Source organism: Mastigoproctus giganteus, chromosome 13 (assembly GCF_048544385.1).
Source record: "Mastigoproctus giganteus isolate SK-2022 chromosome 13, ASM4854438v1, whole genome shotgun sequence".
In the NCBI taxonomy this organism is placed as follows: Eukaryota; Metazoa; Arthropoda; class Arachnida; order Uropygi; family Thelyphonidae; genus Mastigoproctus; species Mastigoproctus giganteus.
Window position 1 is genome coordinate 159,827,516 of NC_143587.1, and position 21,688 is coordinate 159,849,203.

General features: G+C 35.9%; 1 protein-coding gene across 3 annotated transcripts in view; it reads left to right on the top strand.

Annotated features, from left to right (window-relative positions):
• Positions 1 to 21,688, top strand: part of LOC150076551 (ubiquitin-protein ligase E3B) — a 711,739-nt gene that overhangs the window by 417,170 nt on the left and 272,881 nt on the right. For all 3 annotated transcript variants that reach the window (XM_090387665.1, XM_090387666.1, XM_090387667.1), the window contains one exon: positions 6,981 to 7,152. In XM_090387665.1, the coding sequence (XP_090243791.1) occupies positions 6,981 to 7,152 (172 nt within the window). The remainder of the gene's footprint in view (positions 1 to 6,980; positions 7,153 to 21,688) is intronic.

A 21,688-nucleotide genomic window follows, 5' to 3' on the forward strand; every position in this document is an offset into this window, starting at 1 on the left:
AATCCTTAACTCCAATATATATACAATTACCAGTATTTAATAGAATTTTCCTAATGTTGGCAGGGGTTTTAATGACCCAGTGAAAGTTATTCTTAATTTTAAATCTAACCTTGACACATTTTTTGAATTCATCATCTGTTATACTGTAATCAGCAAGGTTCTTATTATATAAATCCTCAAGAAGATCATTATCAGTGATCTGATCTCTTTATTAATGTCATATATTATGAGTGGGATTCAATTTCTTAGTAAGATCCACATTTAAATTGTGGTCCTTAAACTTACTACACTTTTTTAGTTTCTCAAGATCACTATTAGAGGCACCCTCAATTACAATACCTCTATCTCTAACCTTTCTTATTGATTTTATCTTAATTCTCTTCAACTCTGATTTAAACGCCTTTGTCACCATTTGTTTTATCTTGTCACTTGTTTTGTGTTCACTCTTGTCATCAGCACACACTAATACAGTGTCTGGTTTGTGTCCCGGAGGAGATCATACTCACATTAACCTCTTTGCCTACACCAGAAGCAGCTATACCTGCATAATTAGCTATTGAAATTTGAGCAGGCAAAGTTTTACATGCAATTGCTGAACAGCATTATCTCCAGCTCTACAGACTCTTGTGGGCACTTGACCACTTGACCTGCACTTTGTATTTAGAAATCTTTGTTTTTATATCCGCCGAGGCATTTCTATGGAATTTCATGGAATCATTGTTAATCCTCAGGCTGAACCCAAAACTGAACGAAGCAGATGCTGGAATTTGTTATTCAACATTTGGCAGTATAGATTGAATTCTACAGAAAAAAAAGGAGCCATTACCAAAAAATTCATTTGTGATGTAACTACACTACTTGCATCATCTACCAGAAAATGGTTTTTATCGCTGTTTACCTCCTACATACTAACTGGACATAGTTTGCTTAACACAATACTTTACCAATTTAGACTTTCTAATATGGTCTCCTCTTGATGTGGGCTACTGGAAGACTTCTCACATCCCTTTTAAATGCAGGTGCCTCCGTAGCCAGGTGGGAAGGAGCAGCAGTGCATAGCACATGCTTCTTGATTAGTCCGGGGTTCGAGCCCGTCACCACTAAATATGGAGGATGCGGAAAGGTCAGGGAATGACCACCGCATATCCCGGAGCAATATGGCCTTAGTTGCTAATGCTCCTAAAAACCAAATAACAAACAAACAAACAAACAAACCTTTTAAATGCTCTATAAATGCTCTCTACCTAACATCGGCTCTTAAGGGAAACGTGCCAAACTTGTCTTCTGAATGCAAGGAGCTACTCATATGTATGAATAATTTCCAGGCCTTCAAACCTACTGAAATGCTGCTTTTAATTGTAGGAAGACTTTCAACCTCAATGCAAGCAAGCAATCAAATTGAAAACACATCATGCAACCTGTTTCCTTGTCTATAATCCTGATGACGTTATGTACAAAATTTTGCTGTTTTTTCAAGAAACTCGCAAAGAAGGTTTTTAACAGATGTTGCATTTTTCTGGCTCATCCTTTATTAAGCCTTTCCACAACTCAATCCTTCCTCTCTACATTAATACTGTCATTAACCAGTGATTTCTGATACATTCCAGATCAGATTTACATCTTGAACTTGTTCCTGCCTTGCTGAACTTGTTCTTGGATAACTTTATTGCTGCTGCTGTTTGACTGAAGACTTATTTTTTGTGAACTACTTTGGGCAGCATTTCATAAAGACGTGGTCGGGCAGTATCCTTTATCGCTCTTTTTTTTTTCTTTTATGCGATTTTCTTCTTTATTTCTTTGTCTTCCGTTGTGCTGTCTCATGGGTGAAAGGGAATGATTGTGTGCATGCGTGTGCTGATGCTTGCTTGCTTGCTGGCACGGGGTTCTTTTGAATGGCTGCAAACTCACTTTGGACATTCAGTGCCTGACTGTCGAGGTTGGTCACGGTGCATGTGCAGTTGTGGCTTACCTCCCCATGGTGTAGATGGACACTGGGCAGGCTTTCCAGGTGATCACCTTCCGGTGACAAAATGACCAAAAAACATCTAAACAACACACACACACACACACACACACTGCAGAAACCAAAAATGTCTGTATTCATCACAGTGTATCAAGTCGGGTTCTGACTTGATACTATACACATCTACATACATGTTAACAGAACCATTTAATAGACGTAAAATGCTTTTCATGAGATGTCCAGGAGAGGGTTTTTTTTTTTTTTATGTGTGAAACAATTCAGTAGTTTTGGCACAGTTGTAGAAAGATATTAATTTTAGCATTGTCTGCCAAGAACTTTAAGGAACCCATTCTGTTTCCTTAAAAATTCTTTACTAAAATCTAAACCAACTTGTTTATTATTCTAAATTCTGTTTGTTCATAACAAATATTATCACTATAAAAAATTAAAGAATTTTTTATGCATAAAATGGCACTATGAGTGATGTGCTGCAACACATATCTGTGGAATTCACAGGTATGTGTTGCAATCTGTGAATGAAGCAATGAAGCAAAATTTGGCAATTAAGCTAAAAATGAAGCTCTCAGCTGCCCAGCTCAACGGCAGAGCTCAGTTCTGTGGTTCAGGCAACACAGAGGCAATCTCCAAGGCAGAATGCACTGGTCCCAAAGGAACTAATTATTGTTGGTGACTATTGTCGGGGAGACAGGTTATATACTATGCAAGAAGGATAGATGGAACAGGAACAGGATATGTGTGCCAGGGGCAAAAGTTGATAACGTTGTAGAGCAGATATCTTTTAAGGGCACAATTGGTGATATTGTTGTGCATGTTGGAACTAATGACATTAAGAGTAAGAGATCTGCAGATTTACTCAACAAGTACAGGTCAATGTTGAAAAAAAGTTGCAAGTTAGGGTTGAATGTGAAAGTGTCTGCATTTCTGGGCATGGACATGATAGGAGGGAATATATGATGAGAGCCTTGTCGATCAATTCGGCCCTGGAGAGATTGTGCAAGTCTCAAGGGGTAGAATTTTTTTTCAGTCTGGTCTGTGCTTGTTGACAGGAGAGACTGCTTCTACAAGGATGGGGTACACTTAAATAGAAAGGTTAACAGTGGCCGCAGGCAGAGGCAAAAGTGATTCTTGCACTGCTTCTATTAGAATGAGCAGCAGCCTGGAAAGCAAGGTAAGAGATTTCCAGGACTGCTAGGAGTCATAGTGGAACAAGTAAATACATGGGCTGTATTAGGGTAACTAAGAGTAGAAACAGTTACATGTATACTTGATGTACATTAATGCTAGGAGTATAATTAATAAATTTGATGAGCTTGAAGTGCTAGTCAAGACATCAAAGGCAGATATTGTTGGGATATCATAGACGTGGTGTCACACAGACATAAGCAATGCAGAATTGGAATTTAGGGAGTACAATGTGTAAAGAAAGGATAGACAGGACAGGAAGGGAGGAGGGTTTATGCTGTTCTTTGAGAAACACAAAATCTAAGGAAGTGCATCCAGTTGATATTGGTGGACAATGCAATGCTGAGTCTGTTTGGTGTGACATAAGCACTGGGAAAGAAAAAATGAGAGTAGGTGTGTGTTATAAGCTTAGTGAATCTGATGAGTATAGTGAGCAATTGTGCAGAGAAAGAGTGGGCCAGTAAATCAGAATGTCTTATAACGTAGGGGATTTTAACTTTCCAGATATTGATTGGAACTTGTGGTTAGTCACTCGCACACTAGCAACATCTTTGAGAAGCAACCAGAGGAAGTAATACCCTTGATCTGATTATCAGCAGTGATTATTCATGCATTATGAGTTTTCAGATAAAGAAACCACTGGGTGACAGTGATCACAATGTACTGATGTGGGAATTACTTAAAGATGTAACTACCATCAAGGCTAAAGGGAAGGGCTTTTGCTTTCGTAAAGGTGACTACAGGGGTCTCAGACAGTTTTTAAATTCTGTACAATGGGATCAACAGATGATGTTATCAACGTTGAATTTGAATTCTAAATGGGAAGCCTTCAGGGACTTCATTTTGGAAACTATTAGGCTTTTCATTCCAACTAAGAAATACTGTTTAGTGTTTAGGCCTAAATGGATGTCAGATGAATTAATGAGGCTCGTGGCAGAGAAGAGAAATGTATGGGATGCATATAAAGTATGAGGTGACACAGAACCCTATGGCAGATATAAACCAGTCTGTAATCAAGTCACAAAGGAGGATAGGCAGGCGAAGGCAGATTATAAGAAATCTTTGGCAAAGAATGCAAAGAAAAATAGCAGAGAGTTCTTTACTTATACTCTAGAAGGAAAGGGATGAATCAGATTGGACTACTTTACATAGATGAGTTGACTATTGATGATCATGCTCAGGTACTTGATAAACTGAATGAATATTTTGAATCTACATTCACACATGAGGAGTTATTCAATGAGGGGAGTGCCAGAGGTTTATCAAACTCTAACAGAGAGCTAAGTGAATTTAGTCCTGGTGAGGACTAAATCACCAGGATTGCTGTGAAAATTGAGCAGTTTTTATTAGAAATTTGATGATATGAACAATTAAATTCAATAATGTAATGAATAAATAAATCTGTTATGTTAGTTACTGATAAAGAAGTCAACCTATGTATTTAACTCTTCAATTATCAAGATCTATGTTAATTCAAAGGGAATACATTTAGCAAATGTATATATCTATTTAATAGTTTTTATTATACAATAATTATATTGTAAAGAGCTGAAAATTTGTACAAAAGTGTATAATGTATATTTTATAATTTCTGTATACCCTTCTAGCCCACTTGCTGTACAGGGGGTGAACCTTGTGTTAATAAACTGATAGTAAATAAAAAAAAAAAAAGTGATTTTGTAATAACTGAGAGCAAAGTGGAGGAGAAATTATTGAAGATAAACAAAATGGTACCTGGAGTGGATGGGATCTATCCAGTTATATTAAAGGAGACAGCAAAGGAAGTAAGCAAACCCTTAGTCATAATTAGAGAGCTTCCTTGGACTCAGGGGAGGTCCCCGTGCATGCACTGGAGGTGTGCAAATGTATTACCAATTCACAAGGGGGGGGGTTCAAAAGGTGACACAAACTATAGACCTGTTGGTTTAACTTGTGTTCCCGGGGAAAATAACGGAATCACTGGTTAAAGAAGCATTGCAGGATCATCTAGACAAGACTTCAATAATAGTTAAGACACAGCATGAGTTTGTTAAAGGAAGGTCTTGTCTGACCAATTTGATTGGATACTGTGGATATGCTGTGGTCATAAAGAAACTGAATGCCAAAAATAATTTTGATATCATATACTTGGATTTCAGGAGAGCTTTTGATACTGTTGCACATGGAAGACTGCTGTTCAAATTGGAGAGCTATGACATTAATGCTATGGTGTCTTGTCAATGATATACAGGAATTTTTCTAGCAGGGATAAGGAGGTGATTATTTCCTTGTATAAGCAATGGTCAGGCCACACCTTGAGTACTGTATACAGGTCTGGAGACCTCATTTCAAGAAGGATGTAGAGCTGCTGAAACGAGTACAGAGAAGGGCAACAAGATTAGTGAATGGAACAAAGGGTTGCTCTTATGAAGAAAGGCTTAAGTTTTGCAAATTACAGTGTCTGGAGACTAGGCACCGGCGAGGTGATCTGATAGAGGTGTATAAAGCATTGAATGGTTTGAGCTGCTGATGGGATTCTTCCTCTTGCTCAGAATAATCACCTCAGAGGGCATAAATTCAAATTGAGGAAAGACAGATGTAGGATAGATGTGTGGAAGTTTGCCTTTAGCCAGTGGTTGGTGGAACAGACTTCTATCCTTTGTTGTGGAAGTTGATAGCCTAAATAAATTTAAGGCTGAGCTGGACAGGTATTTGGAACGAACGGAGGGGTGAAAAGGGAGCGTTTTTTTGTGGCTGATGCTGCATAAGCTTGCTTTCTTGCATCATATGCCTCTACTAATGCTAATGCTGATTAAGGGTAAGTTGCTACAATGGATAAAAGGATGGTTGAGTGGGAGATGACAGAGAGTGGTAATCAATGGAACTGCAGTTCTTGGACAAATGTTGTTAGTGGAGTTCCATAGGGTTCGATATTAGGCCCATTGTTGTTTTGTATGTTTTCAGTGATATTGATGAAGGTATATCAGGTTTAATGTCCAAATTTGCAGGGTTGTTAACGACAGTAAAGACAGTATGCTACTCCAACTGGATCTAGATAAGTTGGGCAAATGGGCTGAGAAGGGGCAACTGAAGTTTAACATTGACAAATGCAAAGTACTGCATATGGGTAGCATTTACCGAAGAGAAATGTACCAGCTGTGTGGTACTACACTGAGGAAGTGGAAAGTGAAAAAGACTAGGGGGTAATTCTGCAGTCAAATGTGAAGTTCGCTGAGCAGTGCAGACGTGATGCCAGGGCAGGTCATGGAATCTTATAAATGATATATAGGAATTTTGCTAGCAGGGACAGTGAGGGGACACAGGTTCAAATTGAGGAAAGACAGTTGTAGAATAGACGTGCAGAAATTTTCCTTTAGCCAGCAGGTAGTTGATTGGTGGAAGACTTCCATCTTTTATCTATCCATAATAAATAAGCTATCACAAGTTGATATCCTATTTATTTAGGATGAGCTGGACAGGCATTTGACACGAATGGAGGGGTGAAATGGGAAAGTATTTTTTTTTTTGATGGATGCTGCATAAGCTTGCTTTCTTGTATCGTGTGCCTCTACTAATGCTAATGAATTTCAAACTTTTAATTTCAGCCTGGCAGCATAAAAGTAAATGTTCACTTTTAGCAATGAATTTCACACTTTTAATTTCAACTGTTATGTATGAATTTTCAGATGCTGGGGTTGTCATAATGTTGATTTTCATGTTTTTTCAAAATTCCAAAAATTACAGCACACTGAATGAGTTCTATCACATTCTAGTGACAGTGAGTGTGTTAAAAGATACTTTATATATGTTTAAACAGAATCATTATCTTCTTTAGGCCTCTGTTATCAGGATATGGTTCTTCCCAACTTGTGGAAATTTGTATGCAGTTTAGGACCTGGATGTGGCTTAAAGGCCTTCTTGGATCTCCTTGCTGTGACTACAAAAACATGTGGTCCAGAATTTCAGATTTTAATTCTTTTCTGTGATTGTGCAACACATCTCATAACGTAAGTATTGCAAGTTTTGCTCATATGATAATTAATGTGTAGTGCTGAGTGCTGAAAACATTCTAACTTCCTTGTTTCTGATGTTCAATGTTATACATTTCAGTGACTTAAATAAAAATAAAATTTTGTAATTTTGAAATGGTGAAATGCAGATGTTTGCTGAACTCTGCTTCATTATTGTCATTAAATATTCAGTCAAAGTTATTTATGCAGCCAGATCTTTCTTACATTAATCAATTTTGCAAAATAAGAAATTATTGACCTGGCAGTGGATGCACTCTGATGAGTAGCAAAGATGGTGGTGGAGCACTTAACACGTGCCCATTTTCTTTTTAGCATTTGGAGAGTGTTTTGGGGATTTCTTTAATTCTGCTTGAACAGTGCCAATATTGCAACACTTACTGTACCTAACGTTTTGAGTTTTTTTTTTTTAAAAAATGAAAATTTTAAAACACACACATCAATTTTTTGAAAATTATAAAGAACGTCCTAGACAAAACAAAAGCATCAGTCTTCTAGTCTGTTCTATTTTAAAACAGTTAGGTGCATGAAATTTCAAACACACACTTATATTTATGCTTATTTTATATAAAAATATTATTAAAAAAAATAAAAAATGTGTATATATTTGATAATATTAGTTAATTCTGTTTTCAGGTTTGTGAAGGATGCAAAATTTGAAATTGAGTATTTTGCTCCCCACAGAGTAGTTGCCATTTTGAGAGAATATCAGGTTCCATGTTATTATCTTTTACTCTGTGAAAACAATAAATCTTTCAAAAAACAAATTGGGTAAGAAGGTATATGCTTATTTAACTAGTGGGAGAGGGGAAAACAAGTACAGTAGAGCATCAATTATCCAAAATAACTGATTACAGACCTCTTCTGGATAATTTTTTCTGTAAGATTAAATAAATTTAATCTAATTATTTAATTAAATAAATTTAATCTTACCTTACGATTAAATTAAATAATTAAGATTAATTAAATAAAAAAATTATAAACTAATCTCGGAAAACAGAAACATCCATCCAGGCATTTTTATGATTTTTATGCAAAACAGGAAAATTAAAAAGAATTTTAAATGCTCTTGGTTTTTTCGACTTACCGATAACGAGCATGGACAGACAACTTATGCGTCCCAGTGGCATTTGCACACATTGCAATTGTAACGTGCTGTTTTCTCATCTGAAAACTTGGTGCAGGCATTTCTCTTTTAGTGGCTAGTGGTTTTCTCGGTAATGCTTTCCATAATAAGCCCATCCCATCAACATTATAAACATTTTCTTTCTCTTCATTTGCTTAACTGAAGCAAACTTACTTTTAAAGGACACCTCTGCCAATTCGTCTGCAGAAAGTTTCTTGGCTTGAATGTCTGGTTCATGTATACCGTGTCTCAGTTTAAAGTTTTTGAGCCAACATGTGCTTCCCTTAAAATCTTCATTACCTCTTAATTTTCGATTAAAATCCAATGTTTTTTCACGCAACATTAGGCCAGACACTGGTTCACCTAAACTTTGCCTCTGAAGAAACCACAAATAAAGTGCACCCTCTAAAGTGGCATTTTCGGGGTTTGACATCACCTTTTTCTTGCTAGATCCACTTTCATCATCCATAATCAACACAAATTTTGTTATAGCATTGGAATTTTCTTGATGTCGTAAATTGTTAAAGTCCCCACATTAAACTCTTTGGAGAGATTTGCTAAATTTTCACCTTTTCTAATTCTATTAATAATTTCTGTTTTTTGTTACAATGTTAAAACTATGTGTTTTCTTTTCGTTCACATTTACTGTAAAAAATTGAGAAAAAAAATAAATCGCACAGCTTTGGGCCGATATTATTCTTACCGAATCTGGCGGTAAACTAATCTGAAATTTCTTTGTGGTTTCTGAGAAAATCCAGTAGTCTCTGTGATGATCATTTTCTAAAGCACATTTCTGAATGTCACATAGAATTCTAGGATGTTACAACCATAAAACAATAAAAACAATTTGCAGTTTTAAGTTTATTGGATTTTTTTTGTACAATCTGTTATAAACGGGCAATAAACTCGATCTTTCTCTTATTATAATCAAAATTCAATTTGCAAATGTGATCACTATAAATGGTGCTTGCTGTACTACCATTAATAATAAAAAAAAAAAAAAAAAGAAGAAGAAAGATCAGCTTTCAAATTATTCCAGATAACCGACAATTCTACTGTGACTTGAAACCTAAAACAAACAAACACAGCATTGGTGCTTGCCTAGTCCCATGCTTCTCCTCGAGCAAAAGCGAAACAGTTGCAAAGATAGTGGCATTGAACCTGATTGGTGCTCGTGCACAATTTTTGTACAAAAACCATAAAAAACATCACTTCAGAAACTATTGCAGTAAAAGTTTGACTATATTTAGGAAGGTAGAAAAAATTTGGTTTTAATCACTGATTAACAGTTAACATGGTTAATGGTTAATCAGAGGGCACTCTAGTTGCAGAATAGAACAGTCGGTAGATTTTTGCCTTCTGTAAAGGGATGTATTTTTAATTTTTACCGTATTCTTACGATAAAAATTAAACATACTACATTGTGTTTTACAGAGATATTAAATAGATTTAGTAGCGTTCATTAGCTTCTGATTTTGAATTTAACTAGTGATTTTTGGAAGTTATCATTCCTGATGTTGACGCCATATTGTTGATAAGAAATAGTGTAATGTATAATGTATTATGAACTGTTAGCTTAAGGTAAAGAGTAAAACTAGATAGCGTAATACGAAGCACTCAATTAGGAATCTGTTAACTTATTATAGTATTATCAATTAATCAAAATTATTATTAATCTTATTAAATTTCATTGTTAATTAAATTGTCTTTAAACAAAAATCATGACCCAGAAAAGAGCTGCGAAGCAAAGATCACAGACTAGCGAGAGTGCTGTGACTTGAGGGAGTAACGAAGGGGGCGATTCTCCAATGCATCACAATCTCAAAAAATGTGCGAAATGTGAAATGTTTGCCAACCTTTCTAAAACAGGACATGATGTAGCCAAAAGTCTCAGCATCTCGACCCAGTTGGTTGAGATGTTGAGGCTTTTGCAATTAATAATGACCTTGCACAGATTGTTCATTTACCTACAACAATACTGGACATACAGCCAACACACTTGGTCTTTTTCTCACAAACAACCCGTCTAAGTACATGGTCAAAGTGAGTGGTTCTTTAGGCACCTCAGATCACAACTTGGTGATTGTCTCTTCTCCAATGGAGCCTTTATCTCATGGCTATTCCCAACCTCGTATTGTTTGGTATTACAAGAATGCAAAGTGGGATGACCTGCAAGATTTCTTTTCCTTCATCGGATTGCTGTTTCAAAACTTCTGATATCAACATTTGCTCAGATCGTGTCAGTGAAATTATTCTTGTAGGAATGGAATCCTTTATTCGGCATTCCACTTTAAAATCTTGTCCTTTATCTAAAACTTAGTTTTCCAATAAATGTGCTAAGGCTGTTCAAGAGAAGAACGTTGCTTATCGTAATTGGCTTGTTTCCAATTCTTCAGTTTCATTTTCTGCCTAACGAGTACAGAGAAAGGCAACAAGATTAGTGAATGGAACAAAAGGTTGCTCTTATGAAGAAAGGCTTAAGTTTTGCAAATTAAAGTGTCTGGAGACTGTGTACCTGCGGGTGGATCTGATAGAGGTGTATAAAGCCTTGAATGGTTGAAGCATGCTCAATGCTAATGGTTTGCCTTTAGCCAGCGTGTGGTTGATTGGTGAAACAAACTTCTATCTATCATTGTAGAAGTTGATAGCTTAAATAGATTCAAGGCAGAACTTTACAAACATTTGGAGTAAGTGGATGGGTGAAATAAGGGGTTTTTTTTTTTTTTTTTTTGGCTGATGCTATATAAGCTTGCTTTCTTGCATCATGTGCCTATGCTAGTGACTGCACCATAATAACAGACAATATGATCTTGCACAACAGACAAGACATAACCCTCATCGACAAGAAGGAAACACCACCAAACTCTAGAAAACCTATGAGGAAAAGATCAGGAAGTACACAGACCTAAGACTGGAAGGCAAAGAAATGTGGCATATGGAACAAATGATGACCATCTCGATCACCAATCCACCACTGGCTTGGTACCAAAGAGAGGCCTGCCAGAGAACACTTACATGGAGCTCCAAAAAAGCCACGATCCTGAACATCTGTAGGATAGTCAGAGAGTTCCTCAACTAACAGTAGCAATCATCATCATAATAATAATAGTAAATGGACACAACCAACCACCCAGTGTACTTGGTACCTGTCATGGGGTTTAAATAATCCTATAAGGAGAAAATGTCATAATAATAATATCTCCTTTATTAGCTGTGCAAGCTGCACCAGCTAAGACTGATTTCAGAGGAATCTTTAAAAAAAATTTTCAATAATTATGTCTTAAAAGTTACACATCACATGTTAATAATGCCAAATTACAATAATAATAATAAATACGAGTACCGTACATTAAGCATTTGCTATTTGGAATTTAGTCTAATAATTACAAGATAAATTATATTGAATTTAATTGAAAGAGAAGATTCGGTGATTTGGATACAATGAGTGGAGGTCTCAGACAGATGACTCTCTTATTGGATTTGCTAGGCAACAGTGCCGACATTCTTGGGGTTCAGAATCATAGTTTTTTTTTAAATTATCATATCACTTGTGATAGTCTTAGTGACTTTAACAATATGAATCAGTGAAGAAGGGATTGCACTACACTTTCATCGTTATCATATGTTCTGTTATAAGAATTAGTTTTGAATGCCTTCGTGATATTTTTCTAAAACACATTTCTGGAGGTCACTACCGTAAAACAAAAACAATTTGCACTTTCCGGTTTATTGGGCTTTTCTGTTAGGGCAATCTATTATAAATGGGTAGTAAACTCGATCTTATTACATTTACGATAATTCCAAAAAAATAAATTTTCAGAATCTTCTCTTCATTCCTATTTATGTATTACAATGATGAAGGGAAAGCAATCAATGAAAAGTGCAAGTGGTGGTAGTGCCAGGAAACGAAACAAAATTGATTTAGAAATGAAGATGAAAATGATTAAGTACGAAGCAGGACAAAGTTTGTCATCTATTGCAAGGTAATTAATTCTCGCTGCTTCAACAGTGAATACTATTTTAAAGGACAGTGCACGTATAAAAGAACATGTCAAAAGATCAATGCACTTAAGATCAATCAACTGTGATCACAAAACAGCATTCAGGTGCTATATCGAAGGTGGAACAGCTGTTAATAATATGGATGGAAAATCAGATTCAGAAGTGAGTGCCCCTGAGTCTAATAACCATTCAAGCAAAAGCAACAAGTATTTATGAAGATATTAAGGATAAGTACTGCGAACCCCAAGCCAAGTTCGTGGCAAGCAATGGGTAGTTTAATAGGTTCAAGCATTTTTGCTGGTTTCCAAAACATTAACGTATGCAGTGAAGTCACCAGTGCTAATTCTGCAACTGCAGAGAAATTTTCTGATGTGATGGAAAAAACTCCCAAATCTCCACAGCCCTCATCTTCTGCAGTGGCGTGCTTATCAGCTGAAGAGTTAATTCCGGCAATGATGCTTGAAAGGTAAAACTTGCTGACATTATGCCTGTCTCCTCTCTCTTTTTGTAATTTTATAGTTTTGTAATTTTGTACACTTTAGTAATTTTTTCTGCACAGGGGATAAAAAAAAAATTGAATAAATAATTCTATTTACATGTTCGTCAAACATTTCTTTTTTGCTTCAATCAAATTTGTGAGTGCTGCATAAGCATTTAGGGAAATTACGACTTACGTAGATTTACACAGAACCCAACCCTTATGTAAGTCGGGGAGTGGCTGTATTCAGTTTCTCTAGAGTTTCTACCTTGTAGATGGGATCTGTGTAGTTGGGATCAGTCTGTAAAATGTATAAGCAGATTATACTGACAACACCATTTGGGAAGTGTCTTGCGAATCACTCGAATCTAACTTGCTTTTAACCTAGCATCGGGGTCTTCGGAGATGGAGTAATCTCCACCTAGCCGTATCCCAGATGTTGAGGTGTCATGGTGCGTTGTACATAAGTCAATCAAGGCTTTTATTTTTATCATTTGTATTCTGTGGATTGCATGCATTTACATCATCATCTTGGTTTAAGCAAGCTCAATGTTGATGGGATTCTTCCTCTTGCTCCGATGCTCACCTGAGGGAGCATAAATTTAAATTGAGGAAAGTCAGTTGTAGAATAATGTGTGGAAATTTGCCTTTAGCCAGCAGATGGTTGATTGCTGGAACAAACTTCCATCTGTTGTGGAAGTAGACAGAAAATAAATTCAAGGCAGAACTAGACAAACGTTTGGAGTGAATGGATAGGTAGTTTTTTTTTTTTCAGAATGATGTCACTTGATACCTGAGCCAAGTAGTAAGTAGCTTTGAAACTTCTGTTAAATAATAATGTTAGTTCTTTCATAATAGGGTAGGATGTGATTTTCAGGCTAAACATTAGGATCGCATCTGTGTTTAGAGTGGGTTTGTTGGAAAGGGCTGATGATTTTTATGATTTGGTATTCTGAGACTTCAGTATTGTTCATCCAGTAATTCAGTCTTGTGACTGGTCATTTTCTACAATGAGCTGTCTCCACCTTTGTCTTTTCCAGTTCGTTCAGACTTCTCTTGCTTGCTCATCATTGGATTTCTTGGGATATGTTTACTTTACAGGGTAGTTTCCCATTGCTTTGTCTGTTGGTAGTAGGTTCCTCTGACACCAAAACTTGGATTGCTAGCCTACCTTCTGGTAACAAGATATGTGGGCCCTGTCTTCATAGCATGTTGAAGGGAAGGCCTTTCACATCCTTCCTTCTCTCATCTGCACCTCACTTAGATTCCTGCTGGGGTTGAAACCCAACCTTCCTCTAGGTTGCTCAGGTCCCAGGGACTATCCTGTGGAAATGGAATTGGGATGGAGAGGCTCATTCAGTATTGTGAACTGTGCCTAATTTATGGTGATCCTATCCTCAATCCATGAAAATTTTTCTAAATTCATCTCACATATTGTGAATCTGAGCATGTTTCAACTATTTACAATGCTTGAATCTCTCTCTCTCTCTCTCTCTCTCTCTCTCTCTCTCTCTCTCTCTCTCTCTCTCTCTCTCTCTCTCTCTCACACAAACTTTAAAATGGCATTAGCATCTGACAGAATGTTTCATGATGTTGAAACAGCTATATCAGTGGTTTTAAAGGTGTGTTCTGCAGAACCTGGGTTTCTCTAAAGTTATCTCAAAGGTACCTCAATTTTTTTTTATTGATTTTTTTTAAAATTTAATTTCTATGATAGTACTTATTTATACATTATTACTTTTTAAATTTATTTATTTATTTCGTATGATGTGAGCAATACACGAAGGAACCAGTTTTTTTTCCCTGCTTCCTTCGTTTATCGTGGCCGTGAAATCCAACCGTAACAGGAGGTGCGGCACTATTTTGATATCCAAGCCCGAGGCGGGATTCGAACCCGCGACCTTTGGGTTGCCAGGCAGGCACTTAACCCACCTGGCTAGCCCAATTGGCACTTTTTAAATTATGGTACTACTTGGGAGCATCAGGTTTGTATTGACCCCAACCTACCTGCCAGTTATATAAATCTAATCCTGGTATGGGTAACCTTATATATAACATAGATACATATAAAAAACAAAAAATTGGTGTAAATTTAAAGATTAGAGAAAGCTGGAGAAATTGGAGAAAATTAGCAAAAGTTAGTGAAAATTAACATTCTCTCTCATGGCCATACCTCTGCTACTTCCTCAGGAGCTTTGAGCAGACATATAGCGATACTAGAGGAATACTCTAGTATGGCTATATATCTGCATATAGCCATACTAGACATACCCATTATACATAGCCATACTAGACATACCCATTTCTGTAATCTATACCAGTTTTGCTAGGTTAACTTTAAGTAATTACTTGATGGATAATTTGATATAATGAGAGTAATCTTTTTGAATATACGTACTTAATTTAAAATAAACAGGATGGATTACATATATGACAGCAAACTGTGATAGGAGATTGAAAGCTCTTGAGCAGACATATAGCCATACTAGAGGAATGTATTATACATACTCGTTTCTGTAACCTCTATACCAGTTTTACTAGGTTAACTTTAGGTAATTACTTGGTGGATAATTTGGAATAATGAGAGTAATCTTTTTGAATGTATGTACTTACTTTTAAATAAACAGGGTGGTTTATGTCTATGACAGCAAACTGTGATAGGGGATTCAAAGCCCTACGGGTATGTATCAGATTGAAATAACATAGTACCTCACCTCCAAGGGCCTCCATAGCCGAGTGGTCAGGAGCGGGAGTGCATACCACACGCTCCTTGAGTAGACCGGGGTTCAAGCCCCTGACTGCTGAATACGGTCGATCTGCCAATCCGCACTGGACCAGCGTGGCAGATTATGGTTCATTTCCCTCAGCATGAATTGTTGAGGTGGCTTCCATCCTGCAGTGGGTTGATAATGGCTGCACTTTACCTTTTTTTTTTTTTTTTCCTCACCTCCATATCCTGTGGTGGTCAGTCTGAAAATGTTCAACTTTCCTGCCTTCATTAGTTTTTATATGTGTAGTACTATTTGTTGCGCAGATGTACCAGGTTTTATCCATGGCATGATAGTCTACCTTGCTGTAGCAAAATCCAGTGCTTTGCATTCCTGAGAGTGGGCTGGATGTTAATTATAATTTAAAGCTTGGGGGAAATTGTATATTTTTGCTTGTATTATTGTGGGGAGCAGATACAATATGATATCAATTTAAGCCAAAAATGAAAAATAATAGAAAGTATAAAGTATAAATAAAAAATTATATAAAAAAAAAAAAAAAAAAACCATCATACTACGGAAGTATTAGGCATATTTCTTATTAAGTTAGCAATATGAATACTACAACGAAACAGAACAGAACAGAGGAAAATGCTGTATGGGTATCACAGCATAAATTGCACCCCGGGCTTAGACATGACCATGCAGGACCCGAATCATCCTGAAAACGGTCGCACAGCATGCAATGCTGCCACACCTCATGTGAATACATTGAAACACCAAGGAAACATAAGACATAATGCATTCCATTGAAGACTATATAGATAGTCTACACCTACAAAGTCTACTTAAATTTAATAAATGTAATAGTAAATTATGTAAAACGTGCCCTTATATGCATAGCCAGCACAGCCATAACACAGAAAATTCACCGATATTTTGCCACACAAAAGGAGTAATATACCTGATAACATGTAAAGAATGTGTCATCCAATATATGGAACAAACCAGTACTGAACTACACATAAGACTAAATCTGCACCAATCACAAATAAAAAAATATGGCGAAAATCCCCCCAAAGACAGAAGTAACACAGATACAGGCTAAGACACTTCCAAAAGCACAATTTTACCAATATTTCCATAGCCATATTAGCCATCATGGAAAACACCAACAAAAGGAAACTACTAGATGATCTTTTTATTCTTAAATACAAATCCCTCTACCCTTACGGGTTGAACAATAGGTTCAATGGTAGAAACTTCACCTACTTCAGTTATAAGCAATGCACATATACAATTTTTTGATTAACAAAAAATTTTGAAAAACTCACGGAATGGGATACAGATCCCATTAACATAAAAAGCATACATAACACCCTGTTTGTACTAAAACATAGTAAGCTAAAATCCCTAAACAAGTTATACCATAAAATTTCTATCAAAAATATACACTTAAACACACTTTAGAAGATATCATTAAATTCAGAATAGGATTAGTATACCCTGAAAATACAACCAAAGAGTATTGCATATAAATTGGGTCTACAACTATGTTAATCTCAGAAATATCATACATAAAACTATAACATTTCTTCCAATAAATAATATCAGTATAGAAATCAGACATACATATGACAGACCCATAGGTATGGCTATCTATAACTATAAAAACACAATAGCCAATATGGGCACTGCAGATCAACCCTGTTTCTGTCATGAAGAAAATACAAAAATTATATAGATCCATACCACAACCACATACTTACCGGCGACCTTAAAATTATTGAAGACAATACCCTACAAGAAGTGATGAGCAAAGGAACAAAGTTCAGACCCAACTCCAAAATTTGCTTAAAGAACATACACAACTCCATTAATATGGATCTATTGCAATTCGCTTACAAAACATCATACAAATACAACACCCCAGTGGAATCGTTTCAAAGATGGATTAATATTACCACAAAGCTTACAAAGACATCATGACACACCAATATGATCACAAGATATACAATTTAAAAAGTATTAAACAAAAAAACCTACAAAATAAGTTCATTATCACCAATACAGACAAAGCTAATAACAACTTCAGCATCATTTTTAAGAGATTATAGACAAAATTTATCCCTAAAACAGGAATTAGGCCACAGTGTGACACTTTTAAGTTCATCAGCTCCACCCCTAATACAATCACTAAAAAACTAATAGCATTACACAAGAAAATTAAATTAAAAATGGATAACACCCAATATCCATACATTTACTGGATTCCCAAATTTCACAAAGACCCTACAGGGAAAAGGTTCATCACCACATGCAGGAACAGCTACAACAAAATGTCTAGCAAAATAATGGAAACCAAATTAAATATAATAACCAGCACAAACACAAAATTCATCTGCAGTAATAGGCAGTACATTGAATATGTTAGAAACAACCATATTAACAAATTGTACACATATGACTTCAAAAACTTGTTCACCAGCATATCACACGACAATGTGATAAAAAGTACTATCTGAATATTACATAAAATATCAAGATAAACTAGGATGTGAAAAACAGTACTGGATAGACCTTGTCAACCTTAATGTGAAAAATAACTACATACAGATGGGTAATAGCATCTATGTGCAAATAAGAGGTGTGGCTATGGGTTCTAGTAGTTCTTGCTCCATAGCCAACCTCTATTTGCACTTTTATGAAAATAAGATTAAAGAAGACATCACATACTACAGGTACATTGACGATGTACTTGTCATCAACTATGCAGATTTCGACAACATGGTTAAGAAAATTTATCCTGAAGAACTGACTGTAGAAAGAACCAACACAGAAAGCAACCTACAAGCCACCTACCTAGATAATCAAATCACAATAACAAATGACTTTGTATACACTAGACACTACGATAAAAGAGACTAGTTTAGCTTCCCAGCTATTAAATTAACTAACTGGGAAACTAAATTAGCCAAAAATATACATGGAAACGTGATCAGAAACCAAACCAACAGAATTATACACATATGTCTAGCAAGCATGACTGAAGCTTTAATAAAACTGAAAAATACCCTCATCAGTAACAATATACCTCACAATTACATCACACACCACATAAATGCAGCTGCACAATCTAAACTCAAACAACAACCTACTAACATTAATCCTAATGGTATCTTAGAAAAAGTCTTTTCTATGGACATAAATGCTCCAATTAGGCTGTAAATTGGCCCCCCCCATTTGAACCCCAGGTTAATTACGCATAGGTGAGGCTCGTCACCTATCTGCACGGTACCTGGATGTCCAAAACCATAACCCCACTAGCAGAGTTATTAACACCATGAATGTAACATAATGTAATGTAATATAATCCCGTTATATTCTGTGCTTGTAAATACACAGGTCATCATCACCATGCATGTATATTGCATTCCACTAAAACGAGATTTATTTACAAGCACAGAATATAATGAGAAACCACAGGGTTAATATTCACACTGAAAGATGCTGTATATATTTGTAAATCTTTATTTCCAAGGGCACATACAGGGCTGTCATGCCTTAGAAAAGTGTTACCAGTCCCCACCCCTTATGGATGACATTTTAATTTTAAGATCTATCATTTTAGTTTAATTTTAATACTACCAAGTCAATTTATTTCTATTATTTTTCATTTTTGGCTTAAATTGATATATTGTATCTGCTTCCCACAATAATACAAGCAAAAATGTATAATTCCCCAAGCTTTAAATTATAATTAACATCCAGCCCACTCTCAGGAATGCAAAGCATTGGATTTTGCCTACGGAAAGGTAGACTATCATGCCATGGATGAAACCTGGTACATCTGTGCAACAAATAGTACTACGCATATAAAAACTAATGAAGGCGGGAAAATTGAACATTTTCAGACTGACCACCACAGGATATGGAGGTGAGGTACTATGATTTTTCAATCTGATACATACCTGTAGGGCTTTGAATCTCCTATCACAGTTTGCTGTCATATACGTAAACCACCCTGTTTATTTAAAATGAAGTACATATATTCAAAAAGATTACTCTCATTATATCAAATTATCCACCGAGTAATTACCTAAAGTTAACTTGGCAAAACTTGTATAGATTACAGAAATGGGTATGTCTAGTATGGCTATATGTCTGCTCAAAGCCCCTTAGGCAGTAGCAGAGGTATGGCCATGAGGGAGAATGGTAATTTTCACTAACTTTTGCTAATTTTCTCCCATTTTTCCAGCTTTCGCTATCTAACCTTCTTTAAATTTACATTAATTTGTTGTTTTTGTATGTATCTATGTTATATATTTATATATAAGGCTATCCATACCAGGGCTAGATTTATACATAACTAGCAGGTTTGATTGCGGTCACTACAAACCTGATGCACTCAAGTAGTACCATAATTTAAAAAGTAATAATGTATAAATAAGTTAAATACATATATAACCCATGCACGTATATTGTCTGATTGTCACAGGACAATAGCATTAACGTAGGAGCCAATACCCCCATTTACGCTATTTAATATTTAAATCTAAATGTCATTAGACATAATTCCGATATATATATATATATATATATATATATATAGTTTTTTGTTTGTTTGTTTTTTTTGAATGTACTGTGTCTCACAAAAAAACTGAACTCGCAAAGGGGTTTATTATTATTGTTGTTAACAGCTACAAAACCACTAAATACAGAGGATGCGGAAAGGTCAGCAAATGACTACCGCATATCCCCTGAGCAATATGGCCTTAGTTGCTAATGCTCCTAAAAACCAAAAAAACGACGTTAACAGCTACAAAACAGCAAACAAATGTGCCTGAGGGTGCAGCTACAAAGCATTATTACACAGCTTCAAAGCAGAAGCTTGGAGTATACATTTCCCAAAGTAAAGAAGAAGTAAATGTACAGATAAAATAAAACTAAATAAATAAAAGTAGGACTCATCCGTCCTATTTAAGTGAACAGGTAGGAGTAAGGCAGAGCACTGGTATTTCTTCACACACATTACACAATCAGAGTCTTAGAACTTGCAAGAAGAGTCCATTTTAAGTCAGGTACTAGATGAGATTAACAATTTCAGTTGCCTCTTGAAGTGTCTGGGGGTGTCAAATATCTCAATATTTGCTTTGTTCATTGATCTTGCAGTCCTGTTGTAGAAGTTGTAGTATTCATAATTTGTTTTCGCATAGGATGGTTTCAGCAGTGGATGGTTTCTTAACTTTATTTGTGAGACGAGATGAGAGCAATTCAGGGTACCATTTAACAGCTGGTTAAGAAGCCATAAGTCGGCTTTATCTCTTCTTTTTTCCAGCATTTCAAGTCCACTCTTGGTAGGATTTCTCATTGTATTCACTGCTGAAAAATGGTTCTAAAACACTGAGCCAGATGATTATTTCCAAGTAGCCTTGCTTAGTTTGTACAATAAATTTTTCTTAGAAAATCAGTTCCCACGCAGTAGTATAAGGTATCCCAAAACCAAATAGAGATCTCTTAGATCCAAACAACTACCTTCCCATTACGCTAACCAGCTGTCTGCGGAAGGTTACGGAAAAAATTATTAACACAAAACTCACTTAGTACTTAGATATAATAACATTCTTTGTCTATCACAGTATGGCATTCAGAAAAACAGCTCAATATCTGATCTCATAAAGTTAGAAAACAATATAATAAATGCATTTATCAGAAAGGAATGTCATTTGTTTTGATGTTACTTTTTTTGCATCACAGGACTTTCTCAAAAGGTTTTCTCAGAGGAGTAGAAATGTTGAATGGAGATGACTTCAGTTTCTTGTGCCACCCTCAAAACATGAGAACAACAAACAAAATCAGGAAATGGATACAAAAAACTGCATATGTACACTTGTGCAGCAAATTAATCCTCCAACCTGATCCAGAGATAAAATTAGGGCAGATAATTTTAGTTGTGCAAAGTTTGAAATTCTTTGGTTCTATCTTAGACAGGAAATAAACTTTTCTCAAGCATATTAAGCAACTTATTACGGCACTGGATGCCAAGTGAATTCAAGGTCAAGTGATATTTCTGCAGTCCATAAAGTGCTCTTCAAAAGTGATTAAAGTTATTTCTAAGTTCATACTTTTCTGTTAGCAGTCTTATTTTTCAAACTGTTCTATACTTGAAAAGCCACAAGTTAGAACACAGAAAGGAAACCC